Here is an 18,119-nt window from a genome sequence, read left to right on the forward strand (position 1 = left end):
TAAGGCCGCGGGGTGTGGGCGGAAGCAGGGAGCGGGCGGCGGCGGCGGCGGCGGCGCCATGGGGGCCGTGCTGGGGGTCTGTTCGCTGGCCAGCTGGGTGAGTGCGGGGCTCCCCTCCCACCCCAAACTTGCCTCTTCACACCCTGAACGTTCCCTTCCATCCTGAGGAGCAGGTCCGGCCCGGAACGGTGCCTCCGTTGGCGGCCCGCGTCGAGCCGGGAGCGGGTCAGCACTCTGAGTCCCTGCAGGCGCAGTCCCGGTCCCGCCGGGGCGGCTCCAGCCTCGGGGAGCAGAGCGGTGCCCGGCTGGAGCCATCGGTGTCCTTCCCGGGGGCCGCCTGGCCGGGGCAGGTCGCTGGCGGGCGGGGCCCGCCCTGGCTGGGCCCCAGGGGCAGCCCAGGCCGATAAACGCGGTTATCTCCGGGTGTTGTCAGTCAGAAACGCCGATTAGCGGCTTTATCTGTGCGGTGCGGAGTGGAGTGTCTCTAAAAGGAATTCGGGTTTTCCTCTCGGTGTCGCTTAACGCGCCGGTGTCAGCTGCGATGGGAATGCCCTTACTATTCCTGTCTCTGCCCTTCAGATTCCCTGTCTGTGCAGCGGTGCCTCGTGTTTACTGTGCCGATGTTGCCCCAACAGCAAGAATTCGACAGTGACACGTCTTATCTATGCTTTCCTCCTCCTCCTCAGTACCGTGCTTGCCTGCATTATGCTGGCACCAGGCATGGAAGAGCAGCTGAAAAAGGTATGGAGGGGAAAAACCTCTTTCTGACTGTTTTAAATGCCATTGTTTGTACCAGTGACTGTTGATTTTCTTTACTTGAAATGGATTTTGTGTGAGACACAAACACCCAAGTGTCCTTGTTCCCGAGTTAAGGGGCTGCATGTACTGAATGGTTTGTGGCTGAAACAGCAAATTCAGTGAATGTTCGTTTTTTAGTACATGCCTGGTCTCTGAAATCTGACCAGACATGGAGATGGTCAGTCGTTATCAGAGCCTGCTGCTGTGGTATCTTAATCTTCCTGGGTGAGAAGTGTTGACATGGGGAAAGACAGTTGATAATAAGGTCTGAGCACAAAGTCTTTTGTTCTGTGATCTCCCAGAAGATTGTTGACTGAAAGCCTTGGCTGTTATAGACTTAAAGAATGTAATTGCAAAAGCAAATGTAAACTCACCATGAAATGTGTCTTTACCCAGATACCTGGATTTTGTGATGAGGGGCTTCACACTCAGATCCCCCACTTGGATGGGTTTGTCAGCTGTGATGTGTTTGTGGGGTACAGAGCTGTCTATCGTGTCAGCTTTGCCATGGCCATGTTCTTCTTCCTCCTCTCCCTGCTCATGATAGAAGTGAAAACCAGTAATGACCCGAGAGCCTCGATACACAATGGGTATGTGTGAGCCAGCTGGCTGCCCTTCCAGCTTGTTTCCTCCTTCCAGTTTCTCTGCTGAACACAGTGGAAATTCCTTTATGCATACATGGACAGCCTCAGGTTTCTTTTGGACCCAGTACTGAGTAGTGCTTTAGTCTCCTAGAAAGCTTCCTATTTAAGAAGATGTAAGGTGTTCAGTGTCCTGGTTGAGGGCGTCACTCTGAGGTGGGGTAACCAAAAGGGCAGTGCTCTTTGTTTCCAGAGAGATGTCAGATTGCAGCTAGTTTATATCTCCAGCCTTGCGCTGCCTCTGGCACTCAACTGGGTCATTCTCAAGGCCAGTCTGACTCAGCCAGCAGAAACTGGTTTCTGATTTCCAATTCCCTGATTGAACTGAATTAGTTCTGGGCTAGATGACTGAATCATCATAGAGTCATTTTAATTGGAAAGGGACCTTTGGAGAGCATAGAATCATAAAATTATAGAATGGTTTGGGTTGGAAGAGACCTTAAAGATCATCCACTTCCAACCCCCTGCCGTGGGGAGGGACACCTTCCACTAGACCAAGTTGCTCAGAGCCACATCCAGCCTGGCCTTGAATGCTTCCAGGGATGGGAAGTCCTCAATCTCCCCAGTCAACAGGATCATATGATCCAAAGCCTTGGTTGGAGCAGGACCAAGCTGCTTATGGGTCATGTAGCACATGGCTACTGTGTGTGAACTGACTGTGTGAAGAGTAGGACCAATAGTTATGATTTCTATCTTCTTTTAAAGGTTCTGGTTCTTCAAAATAGCTGCCATTGTGGCTATCATGGTTGGAGCATTTTATATCCCCGAAGGGCCTTTCACAAGAGGTACGGTTAATATTTGTCATGGAATTCTGACTTGAATAGGCTCAAACCTTTTCATAGATTTATTATGGCAATAGTAAAAAAAATAGTAAATTTTCATAGGCAATAGTGAAAGTTCTCTTGTAGAAGATGCAGTTTCTGCCCATCTTCTTTGGAGTGCCTTGGTTCATCCAGTATTTTGATGACCAGCTGAAATTATGGCAATAAGAAATCCCTTTTCAACCACATACGTTTTGGTTATTAATAATTTTCTACTTCATGGGACAGTCACTAAAGAGCTGAGTCTTCTAACGCTAGACTGGGGCAACTCATGACACTGACCAGTGCTAAATACTTCCCTAGAGTCTCTGAAAAATCTGTGTGGGAAACTTCTACTGTCTGGCCACATCACAGGAACTTGAAAGTGTTGCTGACCCTCAGAGAAATGTGGCATGATGGCACTTATGTACACAAAGATGCCACGTTAGATGTTGCCTTCATTCTGAAAACATGTTGGGCTAAACATTCCCATGCTCAGCTTGACCAGCATTGGCTGCATCCCTAAATAGCTGGGACTCCGTCCATGCTTTTGCAGGATTGAGGCCAAAGTGATTAACAGCATCTGCATTTCTAAATATGGTTTCAGTTTTTTTCATTATTTGTGTGCAGTATAATTAGAAGCTTTCTTGTTTTTAAACTGAGGTAGCATGCACATGGGGAAAGCTAACCTTTTTTTTCTTGCTCCCTTTTCTAGCTTGGTTTTGGATTGGTGTTTCTGGAGCCTTCTGTTTCATTCTTATCCAGTTGGTTCTACTTGTGGATTTTGCTCACTCTTGGAATGAGAGCTGGGTGGAGAAAATGGAAGAGGGGAATTCTAAATGCTGGTATGCAGGTAGGAATCTTAACCTGTAAAGGGTTTGTTTGTACTGGCCAGTACCCTGCAGAATATCATTTACTGGTTTGCAGACATACCTAGAATTAAACTCCACAGTGTCCCTGAGTCACTGCTCTAAACACCTGAAATTTATAGCAATGTTTCCTTTTTCTTGTTCAATAAAATGCAAAATACTGTAGGCTTGTGAGTAGCACATTTGACAGTCCTAATGAACCACACTTGGCCTGGTTTGCAGGGCGTGTGCAGAGCTCGGAGCCTGGTTCTCTTCAAATCTGAGCTTTGCTCTGCACGTCCCCTCTGTGTCCCCAGGAGCTCAGCTGTGTCCATGACAGTGGCTGCAGTACCACACCGAGCGTGCCTTGGTGCCTGCTTCCCAGCTGGTCACTAATTACAAAGTGCTAATTGTTGTGGTTCTTAGCTCATAACTAAGAATGCTGCAACAGCATTTTGTAGCTTCTTACAAAGAGCAGAGTGGAAACAAAAATGGGTGACCTCGAGCACGGGAATTCAGGGCAGATAAATGTCCATGAGAAGTGTGCAAGAAGCACTCTCTCATTATGACACTGTGGCCTGAGACCAGTTAAACTAATTAAACTGCTGCTGGAAGGCAAGTCCTGTTCCCCTGATGGCAGCACTGGCCTTCCTCTGAGCTATGCTGCTTAGTGAGCACAAGCAGAAATTTAGCCATACATTAAAAAAATACATTCTGCTAGTCTGGTTTTGTGACCCAGGCTGCCAGGTGAGGGACTGTCTTGCAGTGTAAGCCACTTTAGATGTACTATTAAAACTCTACGTGTAATGTAAAAAATTTTTTTTCCTCCAGCTCTGTTGTCCTGTACAAGCTTGTTCTATGCCTTGTCCCTGGTTTTTGTTGTTCTCTTCTACGTTTTCTACACGAAGCCTGATGACTGCACTGAGAACAAGTTCTTCATCAGCTTTAACATGATCTTGTGCATTGCTGTCTCCATTGTTTCTATCCTTCCGAAAGTTCAGGTATGACTTTTCTCTGCTCTTTTCTTCTGACATACAAAGCAGGGAAGTGAGAAGGATGTAGTACCAGTTCAGTCAGACATAAAAACTTTAAAACTTGGCTATCATAGCTGTGCTAGTTAGGAACTTAAAACCAAAAAATCTTGGTCTGAAACTATTGTGCTGCATAGTGACACATTTTCTGAAGAGAGGCTTTTTTCATCTAACATGGTTTTGGACTTTGTTTCCATGTGGAGGACTGCTGGCATGCTTTTAGTGGTGAAGGCCCTGGGTTGAACAGAGAAATCTGTTAGGGAGTAGAAAATAGCTGGAGATTTATTTGCTTAATACTGTGGCTTTGAAATTAGGGGCAAGCTTGTTTAATGTAAGAGGAAAGTTGCATGTTACTCGATTCTGAACTGGTATTGCTCAAATCCCATGCTAGATTCACATCTACAAAATTGTTTGAAAAGGTTGAGATTAACTCAGTAAGAGCCTGTAACTGAGTCTTGGGCACCAAAAAAATGTATTTGGTTTGCTTATTCTTTCTGTGTTTGAGTTGCTTTTTGTATAAATGATATAACTCTAAGGAGTTTCTTCCAATTTTTTGAACATAGAACAAAGCCCAATGCATTTCTAAAGCAATGGTTTTCATGCTAGTAATTGTTGCATCTGTGGCAGTGGGGTAAAACTATCCAACCCTAGGTAAAACTTGCCCTTTTGACCTTGGCTTGCTCTTCTCCTTTGGAACAGGAACATCAGCCTCGCTCAGGCCTCCTTCAGTCCTCTGTCATCACGCTCTACACCATGTACCTCACTTGGGCAGCCATGTCCAATGAGCCTGGTAAGCAACACGTGTCTTGAGTCACATATTTTGGTGTGAAAGCAGAAGCTGCTAATGGTTATTAGAGACCACCCTGTGGGAATTGCTGATCTATCCAGATCAAATCCAGTGAGGCTGAAAAGCTGACTTGACTGAAACCATCAAGCTGCCTCTTTACAGAACTAAACTGGAGTGTTTGTATGGGGGGAAAAAAGAAACAGTGTCAGGGCTTTCTGATGTTACTTATTTATTATACCTGTGTCTAGCTCACAGGAAGGAAAAATATTGCAGGCAATTTCTGCCTCTGGAGAATCGAAGAGATCAGCAGTTAAAGGGAATGAAAATTTGTGAGCTTACCTGTCATCTTTTCTTAGCTAAATGCTGGCAAAACTCATCTCTCTTATCTCCCTTGAAATCCCTTTCAGAAAGAAACTGTAACCCAAGTTTGCTGAACATCATCACCCAGATAGCTGCACCCACAGCTGTTCCAGCCAATGCCACCGTCCCACCTGCCACTCCTGCTCCGCCCAAGTCCCTGCAGTGGTGGGATGCCCAGAGTGTTGTTGGACTGGTTATCTTTGTCCTTTGCCTCTTGTATTCCAGGTAGGAGCTGCACTGCTATCCAGTGATAAAGAATTGGGATTTCTCTGCCTCTTTTGTTTGATTTTGGGTCTAGTGCAAAATGTACCTGCATTTATTTGCATCCAGCTGCTGTCTCAGGCCCAAGGCCAAATGTGGCTCATAAAGCTATGTTCTGCTTCGTGGATGAGGATAAGCTTTATAAGTCCAATCCAGATAACAGAACAACATGTGTTACAAGGTGATTAGAGGGATGGAGCACCTCTCCTGTGAGGAAAGGCTGAGACAACTGGGTTTGTTCAGTCTGGAGAAAAGAAGGCTGTGGGGTGACCTACTTGTGGCCTTCCAGTGTCTGAAGGGAGCCTGCAAGGAACGTGGAGAGAGACTTTTACAAGGGCACGGATTAAAGCTGAAAGAGTAGGTTTAGATTAGATAGTACAGAAAAATTTCTTTACTGTGAGGGTGGTGAGGCACTGCAATGGCTGTCCAGAGCAGTTGTGGATGCTCCATCCCTGGAAGTGTTCAAGGGCAGGCTGGATGGAGCTCTGAGCAGTTTGGTCTAGTGGAATGTGTCTCTGCCCACAGCAGGTGGGTTGGAACGAGATAATCTTTAAGGTCCTTTCCAAACCACACTTTCCTATGATCTGGGACTAGGAACGCTGTTTGATTAGGTTAACAGAAGCTCGGATGAAAACAGTTTGAGGAATTTCCTTATGTTTCCAAACACATTTTAAAAAATCCATTTGCTAGTCCCAGACATTCATTGTGATCCATGACTTGCTTATTAGCAAACATAGCTGACTGTAAAAGGAGTTTTTAACCGTGTCTCTCTTTGGGTTACATTGCAGCATCCGCTCTTCAAGTAACAGCCAGGTGAACAAGCTGACACTGTCTGGCAGTGACACTGCCATTCTGGAGGAGACCGTGGGGATAGGCAGCGGGGCTGCCGACGAGGGAGAAGTGCGCCGTGTCACGGACAATGAGAAGGACGGGGTTCAGTACAGCTACACCTTCTTCCTCTTCATGCTCTTCCTTGCTTCTCTTTACATCATGATGACACTCACAAATTGGTACAGGTAAGAGCCAGATGGGAAGTGATGGGTTCTATGTGCCAGTGTTTCTGTGTGGATAGGAGACTCCTGCCTTGTGGGCTGCTTCTGTCAGGCCGGTGAAGGTGCTGTCCCTATGCCAGTTGCATTAGAGTTGTGCCTTCTCAGTTTAGTGTTACTGAATTAACATGTAAGAAGGCAGTGCAGCACAATCAGCAGCTGTGGTTCCAGGGCACTACTTCAGAGCAGAAAGTGTGGCTGCCATTCTTCAGCTGGATGAGTAGCAGGAGGGATACATGTGGAATTGGTTTCAGGTGGCCTCCTGAAAAGTTTGTTAGAGGCCAACCTGCTGTCCCAGGCTCTTCATCCTGGGAAAAATGTGCAGGGACAGCCATACATGCTGCTTATCAGAGATGTGATTTCCTACATCTCTTGGAAACGCTTGGACATGCCCTCTGCTGTGTCAGCTTAAAAGCCACTGCTCCCAGGACATTATATAAATTAGCAAATACACTTAGAGATCAGCAGCCACCAGGAGTCTATTGCACAGCTCATGCAAATCCTTCCTTCAACAGCAGCACATCAGCATGGGCAAGCAGGCTTGAAAACTGTGTCCCAAGAACAACAGCCTGTGAAGGAGCCACAGGAAACTGCTGGTTTAGTTGTTTATGTTCTCAGAAAGGGTCTTGCATTGGAGTGTCCCAAAGGATTGCCCTCACTTCAGATTCATATGAGAGGTACCAAGGAACAGTGGGAGGTGCTTTCTGTGTTTACTAATGGACTTCCTTACTTTTTAGCCCTGATGCAGATTTCAAAACCATGACAAGTAAGTGGCCGGCCGTGTGGGTGAAGATAACCTCCAGCTGGGTTTGTCTGCTTCTCTATCTTTGGACCTTAGTGGCTCCTCTTGTCCTTACTAATAGAGACTTCAGTTAAGTTCCTGCACCTGTCTGAGCTTACAAAAGTGGGGAACTCTTTGCTGAAAGCCAAAATGTTCATTTACTGCTTTAGTTACTGTTTCTTATGTTGGTATTAAAATGCAGTTGGATAGAAAGTTACATATTGTATAATGCTTGATGCAGCATCAGAATTATCAGTTATCTTTCTATTTTAACCTTTACCAGGGTTGTTATTGCATTTTTAAAATTCACTACAGCTGTGCTGTCAAAGCACAAAAGAAATTATCTGTTCTGTCCAATAGCCACAACCTTCTGTTGAATAGAAGTTAACATTTAGTTAAATATGAAGTAATATATTTTAAAGAACAATTATAATCAGCATAATGCACTACTATGCTAATGCTTCAGTTTCTGGAAGTGTAAGCCATGCTGCTTGATTTCTACATTCCACTGCAAAAGTTTATTTACAGGAAAAGTTTATTTAAGCTACTTTATGTTGTGGCAAAAAAACCACCCTTATTCCTCACCAGAAAGATCTCTGAAGTTGAAAAACTAGTTAACTCTTAATTCTTTTTTAAGACAAACTTGCCTTTTTTAAGAGGCAATTTCTATGGTAACTTCTTTTTTAGGATGTTTGCCAAATAGAGTGGTAAGTGTATGAATAGCTTAATCAACTTTATGATTATGTTGGAAAAATTGAGCTTATTGACTGGTTGATTTCACTTGTCCAATGTGCTTAATAAAAGTAACATACATGGAATTATTATTACTATTATTATTGGCTCTAAGGCATTTGCACTGTAAACTCATTTGAATAAAGCAGACTAACTACTGAAACTGGCCCAGCTCTGTTGAAGTGTTAAGGAACAGCAGTTATTTCAGCTGCTGCAGTGTCCAGCTGGATGTGACTGGGTGTTTTCTCCATGCAGTAAATACCAAGTGACATATTTCTTTTGAAACAAACAGTATCTGACTGTCAAAGCCTGTTCCTCGAAGTTGCTCAACTTCGGTTCTCCAGGAGAAAGCAACACCTTTTGCTAAGGCAGTGCTGTGGTGATTGTGTAGTAGCAACTGTGTGTAAATGTGGAACTTGTGTGTTGTTTTTGAGGTGAACAGTAAAATATCCCAACATGACACAAGACAAACATATTGAAAATATCAAATGAGCAGCTGTTACAATGTGTTTAATCACCCAGTCATGCATCATAAAATTACACATTTTTGATGACTTCATTTTATAAAATGCAATATAAAAATAAATTTTTCAAAATAAGATGTACACTTAACCACCCAACACCTCTAGGCCCACATATAACAGAAGGCAAAATTAATATTTGAATAACACAATGAGTAACTCATGCCAAAATGAGATTTAACAAAAACAACAGTTCAGCCAGTTCCTGAAAATACCTCAGGGCTTGTAACACCCATTTGCAAGAGTATAAATTCAAGTACTTTTATGTACAGTTTGCAGCTACCTTTTGTGCCCCCTAATGCCAATTCAGTTCAAGTATCATTCCTTATGATGTGTTGGATTGGGCAGGGATGGCTCATGTACTGGGAAAGGCATATAACCTTGGAAAACAAAGTTATTTCAAGTGGGAAGAAGAAACAAAAGTGGTTGTTGTGCTGTAAAAAAACCCAAACAGCCCCCAAGCAAAAAACCAACCCTATCCTGTAAGCTTTTCCTAGCTATTCTCTTAACTTGCAGATAAGGAGGTGCTCTACTTGACACAAATGTTTATTTTCCAAATGCTCACATGAGAAATTCTGGGAACAAACTGATTTCTTTGCTACTAAGTACTAAAGCTCAAAGAACATGCTCAGCTCTGTAGCCAGGCACACATAAGCCAGAGCTGTGCTTTCTGTAAGACCTGCCAAGCACTGGTTAGAGATACTTCAGGGTTAGAGACAGCTCAGCAAAGCTGCAACTCCTGGCTGAGTTCTAAAGCCAAGGAACAGCAACTTAGGAATAAGAGATTCCTGGTAAAGCCTGGCTTAATTTAGCATCCTGACATCCACTGCCAGCTTTAAGAAAAAGAGGTTCTGGAGGCACAAGACTGGCACTTTTCAGCACTGGCAACTGTGGTGGTTTAACCCCAGCCAAGCACTGTGACTGCTCGCTCACACAGTGCCACACCAACTCCAGTGAAGAAACTTCTACCCCAGCCAAACTCAGCACAATGATATAGCCTCATTTATTATGTTTAAATCATATTCTTTATTCTTAGTGAGCAGAGGAAAGAAGAGGGTGAGGTGGATCTAGTCTGCCTACTATTTAAGGCATGCAAGAGAATATAAAAGCCTGAAAAAAGTGAGTTTTGTAGAGGTTCCTCAGCCATCTGCTGAACACCACTAGATTTAGTTGTCTTTGAAGGACACTAAATTGAATTTTGAACATCCAACCTCCCTCTCTAGTAGTTACATAAGGGGATGAAAGTAGCTGTTCCTACAGTTAATATACCCCCACTTGCAACCCTGCAGCACAATTAAGGAAAGACTATCAGGCCTTCATCTTTAGGTAAAATGTCCATTCTATCTTTTTTAGTTGTACATTGACTGGAATTAAGAGGCACTAAAACAACAGAAGCACCACTCTCTCTGTTCTAGCAGTTCAGCAGTGTGGGCAGCCCGTATCTGTCCAAGTCCTGGTGCTGTGTGCTACTGGCTTCTAGGTGGCAAAAAACTGAATTAATTTCTGCAAAACACAGAGCATATTCTGGCCACAAAGGAGGAGCTGCCTAGCAGTGCTCTTACCTTATTTTGAGTGGAGGAAAATGGTAGCTTGTTTTTTCCCTGCACTAAAGGTAATAGCTATCAAAGAGGAGTTACAATTGACTTCTAAAGGTAAGAAAAATGAGATGCTTTCACTGAGGAAAATTAATCTCTTCCCACCTTTAATCTACAACTGTCCACGTGATGAGTTTTCTGCTCCTACAGATTCTGAACTGCCACCTAGAAAAGAAAAAAGCTGCATGGTTTTACCCTCTTTCAGAACCCAGTCTCTTTTTATAATGTCAGGATGACAAGTATGGCATTTGCCACCCCTTAGTTCCAGGATGAGGTCTGCTGCCAGGTCAGGAAGTTGTTAAGAGTGGTAGAGGAGTCTCCTTTTGGCAGTGCAGTCTGCTGCAAGGGGACTGGGAAGAAGAAAGACATTCAAAACAGAGTTTGGCACTTTGAAAAATGAATGTCTGAGATCCTCAAGATAATTTAGTTTATATATTTACAGAAACATAACTGGTGCCTATAATCACAGTTGGCACTAAGTCAAGATTTCATCCAGAGAAAGTGCTCTAGTGATAAGTTCCCAATTAGAAGGGATGTTCTTTTCCACCAAATAGTGATTTATTTCATCTTGAAGTAACAGACTGTGCTTTCCTCATCCTAGTGAGGTTTCCCATCTCCACACCATTACAGTGCAGAAAAACGTGTGCAAAGAGTGTGCTGAGAGTTAAGTTCTAATTCAAGACCATTAAACGAAATTAACTTGGGGAGTGGGAACAGCTTATTTAGACACAGGTATCTTACCCTGGTTTGACATCAATGTTAGTTCTGTCTCTAGACAAAGACCTAGAAGCACAGGGATACAAATTATGGATAAATATCACAGAGATGATTCAAGTCTAACTTCATACAGGAACATGACAACGAAAGACAAAAGAGGTCAACAAAGTTAAAAACCAAGTTGTAACATTTCACAAAAGAGCTGACAAGCACGGTGAACAAAATGCTACAATATCAGGAAATTTAAGAATGTGCTTTTTAAAAGCCTGTCTGCATTTGGTTTCACAGACATAGAACTCAAATTCAGCCCGAAGTAACAAGCTAAAGCAGCACCTTGCTGTCTTACATGAAGTATTGCCTTCTATACATCACATGCCAACTGCTACAAAACCTCCTCACAAATCCTGGGTATGAGGTACTTACTCAATTCCTTATCTCAATCAGAAAAGAACTGTCAATGTGGGAAGGTAGCTAACACAGCTTGCTTTTATTTGGTCCTAAACCTCATTATTTGAAGCTGTTGTCCAATCAAAAGCTTTAGTAAATGATCTGAAAAACTTCCTGTTTTCTGAAAATGAAGATTGCATCTGCTGTATAAACCTTGGTATAGATATTATGGTAGTTAATCCATCAGTCACAGTTCTTCCAACTGTGAGGAAGTTTTAAGAGATGATCTCCAAACAGGTATTCACGAGTAAATTTTGTTCTGAATTAATTTGAGACAAATGTTCACTGAGATATTTCAGAAACACCAACTCACAATCTGAACCACGTGACAGAGGACAGGCCAAGTTAGACTTTCATGGTTTTAAGCAATCTTCACTAAAGAATTATATTTTGCAGGGTTCAAAAGCCATTTTCTTGTCTTGGATTACTGGCATTTGCAGAAGGGGAAGGGACCAGATGATCACAAAGCTCATAAATCATCCTCACTTTTCACCTGTGTGGGGTGGGGACAAGAAACTGTCAAGCTTACCTATCTGCAATAATTTTTTCCCTTTATCATTAGAAAGAAGAAGCCAGTTTGCATCATTCACACAGAGGTTGATGAGCCTCAAGTCTTCTACATAACTTGTGCTCTTTGCTTTTACCCTCCCTGAACTCTGCCCTGCCCCCATTGTGCCCTCTCCAGCTTCCTTTGGTTCTACAGTGTAAAGTGCCTCAGCAGTCTGTCCCTAAACTGCAGGTTTAGGAGTAAGGCAGAGTTCACAACATCACCTATCAGAGCAGATCTTAACTGTGCTGGAAAACCTTCCTCCAGTGGTTTGTTAGTAACAGTAATAGAGCTGAGGTTTCATCCCTCGCAGGGAATCATCACACTGCTTTTCATCAGCATCCCCACTCACTAGCAGGTCGTGGGGAGAGCTGTCACACTGGAGCACCAGCTCTGAGAAATCATGCAGGAAGTCCTCTTCAGAGGCCAGCAGCAGCTCATTCCAGGCAGAGATGTCCAGCTTGCCTGCAGTACCACCGTACTCTTCAGGAAGGATCACTGGAGGAATGTTTTGGTGAAGGGAATTCAGATCACAGCCATGAAGAAAAAACTGAAGAAGAAAGCAAAAGAGCTTTAAAAGTGCACATCAAACACTTCACAGCAAATTGCTGGAACAGTCAGCCTACAAGCTTATTTTGAGCTAAAGAACAAATTTTAGGAGTGATGTGTTTATGGGCAAGTGGCAGCACAGAGCAGTTGGCAGGTGCAGGCAGACACACCAGTGAGAGAAGCCCTGAGACAATCCACACCTAGTGCAGACTAAATCCCAGCAAGAGAGACTTGACATGTGCCTGGGCTGAGGTTCCAAATTCAGTTCATCCCCAAGATCACTCATGGGGTTGAAAGTACTTATCCTTGTGGGGAAAAAAAAAATCATCCTTGGCAACCACAGTTCTGTGGAGAGGATACTTGTGCCACACAGGACCCTCACATAAGGGAAAAGAGCAAGGAAGGGGCAACACAGTTTTCCTTTGACAGCACCTCACAAACAAAGTGCTACTGGCCCAAATGTCCTGGATAATGTCCTGGATACAGAGCACATGTACTAAAATTCCATATTAATATTATGACAATATTGAATTCCTCAAAGTTTCTGTCTCACAGAGAATTTTCCCAATACGTATATTTTTAAAATTTAAAACAGAAAGTAAAATGGCACCAACATTTTTCTAGCTGTCAAGTATTATAATTTCTTTTTCTTTTTTTTTTTTTTCACTTAATAGTGGCCAAACAAGGAACTTACAAACATTAATATTAAAATCACACAAATCCTTACCCTGTTTGCGATCTTCTCCTTCAGAAAAGGCTTGATGATTGCAAAAATACCTTTGAATATACGAGGCTCATTTATTATGTTAACAGCCTTTATTCGAATGGGGAATCCATCCTGAAGGGTAAAGAAGATTTTTATAATGCAGTTTAAAAAACATTTTTCTCTTTTTAAAATTTCCTGAGACTGATTGCCAGCACACAACTTTAATCTGAGGTACCAACATAAACCAGTACAACAACAGAAATTCAACTTGTTATAGAGAGCAGTCCTAGGATGACATCTGTGAGCATAAAAACAAGGTCAAGGGACAAGAAAACCCTCCATCAAAAAATACACTGCTGACAGTAGATCCTAATTTCTAATATTGATATTTATCTGCCTTGACAAAAACACGTAGATAATCCCTGTCCTTTGGGTACTCCCAGCTCTGATGAGGATGCAGTAATAAAGTGATGTCTGCAGTTCCTGAGGAGTGCACCACACTCAGTGCCAGAGCAGGCTGCTTCTAACAGTGTGTCCAGCAACTAGATGTGGTGCCCAACATATTCTAAAAAGTGTTTTTATGCAAAGAAGGAACCTAATATTGCTAGGACACACAGTTTCCCATAAAGGACAGTTTAAAACAGCAGCTAATTATGGGATTTCTGCTGCAGAAATTTATTTGCAGAAATATTTTTCAAAGGCAAAAGCTCATGATCAACAATTAAGGACTCAGTGAAGTTTCTTTCCCTCTAACCAGCTCTACATATACAAATCAGCCAGTGCTTGGAGTGAAAAGCACACAACAGGCACAGCTGGAGTATTTTTCTCCATAGGAACGTCAGTGAATTAGCTCATCTTTACAGGAGCTGCAGCTCAGCAAGGTTGATGCAACACATTTCTATTCCACCATACCTTTATGTCCTTCCCAAGTCCAGCTATTGTTTTGTGAATATCTTCCAGTAGGAACAGCAGGACTCTCATGGCATTATTTGTACAAATTAAATATGGGCTTACAGTTAAATGACACATTTAGATCATAATGTAAAGGAGTGAGTTCTTATAAAGGCATTCCTTAACTCACCAGTCTCATTTCCATACACTCCCCTGATTCACCCTATCTTCCCTGATCCCCCCATGGATACAAAAAAGGACGTAACCAGCTCAGGCCAGAACAAAAGTAATGATGGAATGAACCCATTCAAGAGAAGTTTTCTCATCTCATTCCTCCAGACTGTACCAACATCAAGTGAAATCATCAAACCTTCCTGCCACTTTGGCCAGGCTACTCCTCAGTCCTTTCCCCTTCCTGTTTTGTCCAGCTTCACTGTGTTTACACCCTTGCTCTAACTTGCTCTCCACCACTTTCCTTCCACACATCCAGGCAGAGATGCTTTTCATTACTGCCTCTTTTGCTGCCCCTGTGCTAAAGAAGCCTCTGCTTTCAGGGCATGGATGGAAATCGTTCCTCAAATCACACCCATTCAAAAGTCCTCTTAAAATTTTTGCAGCAGCACTTGAGCTGGAACCTGCACTTGCCCCATGGTTAGCTCCATCTCAGCTGACAGGAACCATTTAAATACCAGGCCATTTCCTCGATGTCTCCTCTCTAACTGTAATTCTCTGCTGTCTTTCTTCCTTCCCACTACCTAGCAGAACTGCTTTTGTCTGTTCCAATTCGAAGTTTGCATTTCTAATGCAAATTAAGTTTTAGGGATGCAAAAGTCAAAAAAGGGGCAAGTGAGGTAAGCTGGCTGTAAGGGTGTGAGAAACTGGTTGGGCAGAGACATGGTTAACTCTGCTAGTGAAAGCCAAGATGATGAAGTTTGTGGTGACATAGTCAAGAACTCTACACACAGAAGCAATCATTTACAATGCACAAGTGTATTTTCCCACCAGTTCAGGTCTTACCTGAAGAATTCCAATCACTTTTTTGGCTACAAAAGGACCAAAATGAGACGCCTTAGATAAGCTGACTCCTTTGTAGTCTGCCAGGATTACAATTCCATTCACCTGGGTCTCTTCGGACTGAATGAGTTTTTCTAAGGTTAAGTATATGGCACGAATGTTCTCAGTAATCGGATAATTACTGGGTGTCCATCTGTCTGAGGTTACAAGACAGGGATGGTAAGTCGGAGAGTGAAGATAAGCTAACAATACACATTCCAAAAAACTGATTTTCTGTTTTCCTGGACTCAAAAGTTAGTCTTTATAGCCACAGTTCTAGTTCAGAGCAGCCTTTCTTAAGCAAGAGGAAAATGGCAACTCGTGTTCACTTCAGGGAGCAAAGGCAATGGTTTTAAGAACCCAATGTTCTCCAGCCAGCACAGCTCATTAAAAGCAGTTTCAGCTCAGAAAGAAGGCAGGTAAATGGAAAAGAGGAGAATGAATGAAAACAAATTTACAGCAAGCCTGGCAGCACCAAAAGCACATGAAAGACTCTGATTATTTACACAGGAGTCAGAGCTATAGGCTCCTCTCTCCGCTTACTGTAAAAACGAATTATGAGTTTCTAAGGGTAGGCCAGCAGCCTTGTTTCAATTTGAGTTACTGCGTATTAATTTTTCTTGAATTGCCTAACATTTCATCGACCTCACTGCATTTTCATTTTGCCATGACTGCACTTACTGCTGACAGAGGAAAAGGAACTGGAATAATGCTGGCTAAGGACCAGTGTGTCCCTTCCCAAGATAGCTTTTCAAATTTGAGAGAGCCCACACACTCTGTGCAAGTCACCACTGTTCACAGGAGAGCAGGGAGCAGGCTTTTGGCCCAGACACACCTCGAGGATGGGGAACAGAGACACTCAGGACTGAGTACCTGGGCGGATGCAGACAACGTGGCGTCCCTGCGGGTCCCGGTGAGGCAGCACAGTGACAAAGCCTGACTCCAGGACAGGCTTTATTGCAGATGGCTTCAGGTTACTGAACACCTCTGGCCAGGTCCTCCTGCAGGTGTGGTAGTTCACCAGGAGCTGAAGCGCTCGATCGTAATCAAACTTCCTGGCTCGGAGGAACCTTAGCAAAAAAGCATCGTCCAGGCACGTACCCAGGGAAGGATAGTCCTTGCACACCATATCTCGGAGTGCCTGCACATCACGGAGCCTCCATTCAGGCTTCTCCTGGAGCTCCTCCCGGGCTTTGGTAACGAGATCAGGAGACAGGGTACAAACGTACTTTGGCCGGTCTGGCAGGAGCTCATTGTCCGATGGAGACCCCGCTGACGGACTTGTCCTGGTGCAGTCACTGTCTCCTGACATAATGCAGAGGAATCTGTCAAAAAACAAGTGTTGCACGTGACAAACAAACCCACAGGCTTGCAACCACATTGATCATTCGCTATTTATTATGTTCTGTATCCCTCTGTCTCCTAACTAAAGATGTTGCCTTTCCAAGAACCAGCGCTACAGTCACACACCATTCATTTTAATTTGCTACCAGGATTAGAAAGTGCAAGTTACTCTAATCTCTTTATCCTACCTACCAGGTAGAAAGCTGCCTTGGATGAAGCCTAACCAAATAAACTTAAAGTACAGAATTACACAGCTTCATTGCAAAACACAGAATTTAATTTGCCTTAACGGTTATTTCCTATGTCCAGTTGGAAACTAAAGTAAAGCCAACATCCCAGTTTGGCAGGATTCTCACATTTGGTCGAGTTACAGCCTCTTCTGAGAGGCTCCCTCATCTAAGCCCAGACAGCCAGGAGCTTTCCTTAACTTCTCTGGCAAACACATGCACTTCCCAGCACCTCTACCCAGGTGAATGTTTTGAGCAATTCAGGAGCAGCATTCAGGAATACACGAAATGCCTGCAGTGCACAGACTGGATGAGCAAGTAAGAAAATTGCAGACCATTCTGCCAGCACTGCATGGGTATTGAAGCTGGCTTAATCTAGCGTTAACTTTTCAGTGTGAGGCCAATATGTCTGACCCGGGAGCTGAAATTCCAAATGCAGTCACAAGTGGATAGAGATGAGTAAAAAATTAGAAAATGCCATGATTCCTGTAGCTAGACCTGGCAGGGAAACATGGCTTTATTTTGCTGAGCTGTTCGCATTCAGAATCACTCACAGCACACCACACCGCTCCTGGCTGTCACGCAGGAACCGCCCGCCACAGGGACACACTTGTCACCCACACCCGCCTTCCTCCTGCACCGACAGGCCTCTCTCTCAACGCCGCGCTCCCACCTCACCTTCCCCAGGCTGCTCGGGATGGGCCCCGCGACCGCTCACGGGGACGCGTTCCACGCGGTTACAGCCTGGGCTGGGCAGCACCCAGCCCCCGAGCGCCCGAGGAGCGTGCGGTGCGGTGCGGTGCGGCCAGACCCCGCATAGCCCCGATCCCCTCAGCCCCGGCCCCCTCAGCCCCGGGCCGCAGCCCGCCCGTACCGGAGCTCCCGCGGAGCAGCCGCGTCCCGGCCCCGCCGCCCCGGAACAGCCCCGGCCGGCGGAAGTGACGGGCCCGCCGCGCCTGCGCCATGGCCCCGGGGCGGCTCCGGGGCGGGCCTCGGGAGAGCCCCAGGCCCCGGCGGGCCCAGGGCCGGTGCGGTTCGGCCTTGGGCCCGAAGGCGGGGGGTTGTTAGCCCTCTGTCATCCGCCCCGTGCAGCGACAGGGAGCCACAGGGCCGCTTCTTGGAGGGACAGCTGTCCTTCTGTTACCCCTCATGCTCTGTGACAACGGCAGGCCACTGCCTCCAGCCGTGAGCCACGAAGGCAGAGTTTTATATACGTACATATACATATATACATCTGTACACACATCTATACATGAAAATATATACACGCACATATATACACACGTCTATACACATATATAGGGACAAATAATACATATATTTTATAAAATACGTACATTTTATAAAATACATTTTATATTTTGCATTTATAAAATGAATTTTATATGCACAGAATGTATTATACGTGAAATACATTTTTATTATGGATGTATT

At 44.3% G+C, this 18,119-nt stretch overlaps 2 protein-coding genes across 2 annotated transcripts; one reads left to right on the forward strand and one right to left on the reverse strand.

The window, feature by feature from the left end:
* On the forward strand, positions 1 to 8,251 carry SERINC3 (serine incorporator 3). The gene is made up of 10 exons (XM_082293062.1): positions 1 to 97; positions 580 to 741; positions 1,195 to 1,388; positions 2,145 to 2,224; positions 2,955 to 3,092; positions 3,919 to 4,088; positions 4,818 to 4,908; positions 5,313 to 5,490; positions 6,315 to 6,542; positions 7,313 to 8,251. Exons 1-10 carry the CDS (start codon positions 59 to 61, stop codon positions 7,449 to 7,451), a joined length of 1,419 nt encoding a protein of 472 aa, XP_082149188.1. The 5' UTR covers positions 1 to 58; the 3' UTR covers positions 7,452 to 8,251.
* Positions 8,252 to 8,684: 433 nt separating this feature from the next.
* Positions 8,685 to 17,606, reverse strand: TTPAL (alpha tocopherol transfer protein like). The gene is given in 8 exon segments (XM_082292574.1): positions 8,685 to 10,507; positions 10,509 to 10,535; positions 10,537 to 10,554; positions 12,268 to 12,465; positions 13,192 to 13,302; positions 15,079 to 15,272; positions 15,988 to 16,439; positions 17,560 to 17,606. Coding segments are annotated over 7 exon segments (1,032 nt in total). The 5' UTR covers positions 16,427 to 16,439; positions 17,560 to 17,606; the 3' UTR covers positions 8,685 to 10,462.
* Positions 17,607 to 18,119: the final 513 nt, after the last annotated feature.

This window comes from Coloeus monedula (genome assembly GCF_965178545.1).
Source record: "Coloeus monedula genome assembly, chromosome: 17".
NCBI classification, from domain to species: Eukaryota; Metazoa; Chordata; class Aves; order Passeriformes; family Corvidae; genus Coloeus; species Coloeus monedula.